The sequence below is a fragment of the Coptis chinensis genome, unplaced genomic scaffold (assembly GCF_015680905.1).
Source record: "Coptis chinensis isolate HL-2020 unplaced genomic scaffold, ASM1568090v1 utg5889_pilon_pilon, whole genome shotgun sequence".
NCBI classification, from domain to species: domain Eukaryota; kingdom Viridiplantae; phylum Streptophyta; class Magnoliopsida; order Ranunculales; family Ranunculaceae; genus Coptis; species Coptis chinensis.
Window position 1 is genome coordinate 41,077 of NW_028238169.1, and position 2,770 is coordinate 43,846.

Below are 2,770 nucleotides of genomic sequence, written 5' to 3' on the forward strand. Positions count from 1 at the left end.
CTTCACGTTAGAAGTTCCAGCTCCATACTACTCATCTGGCAGCCTTTGGAAATCTGGAATACCTGCTAATTAAACTCATATTTACACAACTATGCTTCTAATAATAAGCTTCATAAGCTCTGAAACTTGTATTTAAAGTACTTATTCAGTTATTCCCCTTCCTCAACGTCTCCTGATAAGATGCTCTTTTTACATTTTGACAGTAACTGTATTTGTACCTTTTCTCAGGAAAACAGAAATAACTACCAGAATGGTGAATATTATTAGTGTTGCAGTCATCAATGAAGATAGCAGATTCTGTTGTATACAGAACTGGTTGATCCAGAATCAGATTGGTGAAGAAACCTGGTAGCTATACACTCTTTTATGAAAAGATTGACTCTAAAAGTTCATATATTTGTCAAACGTAAGATAGACTAGAATACATTCAATCAACCGATCAAGTTGACACAGGGGCGGATCCAGGATTGCCACTCAAGGGGGGCTGCTACAACTAACATACACCACAAATATCTAGGATTGCTACTCAAGGAGGGGTGCTACAACTAACATACACTACAAATATATTTTGGGGGGAATTATATACACTATTATAACTAGTATTTTTTTTTTCAATGGAAAAGTTGGGTGTGCTGCAGAACCCCCTAGATCCACCCCTGGTCTGACAGACATTTAAAGAAGTTCTGTGATAATGCGAATATTTCAAATAACCAGCAGAATTGTATCCAAGTATACTCAAGAGGCTGGGGGGAGAGGAGAGAGAGAGAAAGCATCAATGGTAATGTGAATATTTCAAAATAAGAGAACCTAGTATGAGGATAGAATATTGGTAATTATCCCCCAGACTACTAAACAGCTTATAATGTTTTGAAGCAACAACAAAATTTCCATGTAAAATTTGGTTTGGAGAAAAAAATGGTTATAAATGCAAACCGACAGGTACTGTTGATCTTCTTATTTTCCTTTTCCTCGAAGCAGCTGCTCAGACATAGTAACCAGTGAATGTGAATCCTCTTCCCGCGATCTCACCAACACAAAACCAACAAAAGCACTCCAGGCCAAATAGAGCAGCATTGGAAGCATCCTCAACCTTCAGGTCCTGCTTGTTCCTCCACATATGCTTCACATAATCAATTTCCTTCCTGAATGCCTCAGCACGTCCAGGGATGCTGCGTAAAAATGCAATTTATAAGAAAGACCAATATATGTCTATAGAAAGACAATGCACAAGGAAAATAGTCCAAGTATATGCACAAATGATAGAACATAACTACAAGTTCACAGAAAAACATATATCAAACAGTTACTCCTATCTTTATACGATTCATCATTACCTCGCAAGGCGGGTATAAAACAACTGCTTTGACAATAAATTGCACTTCTCCACAGTGGGAGGCTCTTGAATGTACTGCTTGTTCTGCTCCAACAACTGCTTGTAATAGGCACTCCCGCGCTTGGCCACAAATCCCGAAGCCTGAACTGCCTTAGATTGCAATTGATGTAACTTTGATGCCATGGATTCCCTAGAACAAGGTTGACAAACAAAATAATCTTATGATCACCAACTCCAATCATGGCCCTTTATGCAATCCCATTGTTTATATATTAACACAAACAAGTAAAACAATAAGAAGATGAGTAAAAGACATACCTTTTCTCTAGTTCGTCTTCTTTGAGGCAAAAGGGTTTTGAGGAAGAAGAATTTTGGTACAACTTACTATTTATTTTCCTTTTCCTGGGACTCAGGAAGGTTAGTTTTCTATGGAAATAATTTTCTGAGGGAAAATATTTTGCAATGAAAACGAAAGTCAAAATTAGTCAAAGGATTTTGACTATGGACGACTAAAGAAGGTAACAGTTTTGTTCAGTAAAGTGCATGTGTTCAGTGTTCCACTCAACTATAACGTCTCAATTATGACAGGGAATTGGGTCGGGTTAGTTCGGATTCGGGTCGATTTTTATATCCGTTTATTTATTCGGATTGGATTTAGATTCGGGTATGTCGGAATCGGTTCGGATTTGGATTCGGATATATTTTTTTGAGCTTTTTTGCATTTTTAGTGTTATTCAATTGGGTTGGTCGGGTTCGGTTCGAGTTCGGATCGGATATAAGGATATAAGATTTCGATTTTATTTGGATTCGGATTTAGATATTATCAAACTAATTGGGTTCGGATTCGGATATAACCATATCCGACCCGTTCCCTGCCTAGTCTCAATGCACGCTTCTTTATACTTAACTTATTAAGTGAATGATCAGCCCTATAAACAAGATGAGTATATGTTTGTGGAATAATAAGTATGTAGAAATTAAAATCTGGTGTACGTTTTTATACTTAATTTACAAATTTGATTGTTGTAGCAGAAGAGGAGATCACGCCCCAAAAATAGATTGACTGTGAATTTAAAGGTACATTATTTGTAGTTGTTCGGTACGTACATTTTGAAAGCGCTTGGGCTAGGGAGGCACTAGCTAGTAACTACACTGGCTTATGCTTTCTTCTATTACATTGTTTGGCCATGGTTCAAGTTCATTAGGATCATTTATATTTTTTTGTCCAGTGAAGAATTTGCACGGAAAATTTATTGATTTTATGCTTGGGGTGGAAAATGAAACACTTCTGGTGGACCTTTGGGGGCAAGTAAGAAGATGTCATGTCAACCAACGTTATTTGTTTTGCGGTTTTGCCGGTTTGCACCAAAGAGCTTTATTAACTGAAATGTGAATAGCAATCAACCAGTGTTGTTACTTGTTACACCATCTTTGCTT

At 37.2% G+C, this 2,770-nt stretch overlaps 1 protein-coding gene across 1 annotated transcript; it reads right to left on the bottom strand.

The window, feature by feature from the left end:
• Positions 1–774: 774 nt before the first annotated feature.
• On the bottom strand, positions 775–1,869 carry LOC147472992 (uncharacterized). Its single transcript, XM_086587970.1, has 3 exons — positions 1,652–1,869; positions 1,335–1,523; positions 775–1,169 (listed from the first exon to the last, which is right to left on the bottom strand). The coding sequence occupies exons 2-3, from the start codon at positions 1,514–1,516 to the stop codon at positions 983–985; spliced, it is 369 nt and encodes a 122-aa protein (XP_086444096.1). The 5' UTR covers positions 1,517–1,523; positions 1,652–1,869; the 3' UTR covers positions 775–982.
• Positions 1,870–2,770: the final 901 nt, after the last annotated feature.

Coding starts and splice junctions, on each gene's coding strand:
- LOC147472992 (XM_086587970.1), bottom strand. CDS start 1,516: ATGGCATCAAAGTTACATCAATTGCAATCTAAGGCAGTTCAGGCTTCG. Junction 1,170..1,334: donor TTTTATACCCGCCTTGCGAG/GTAATGATGAAT, acceptor ATTTTTACGCAG/CATCCCTGGACGTGCTGAGG.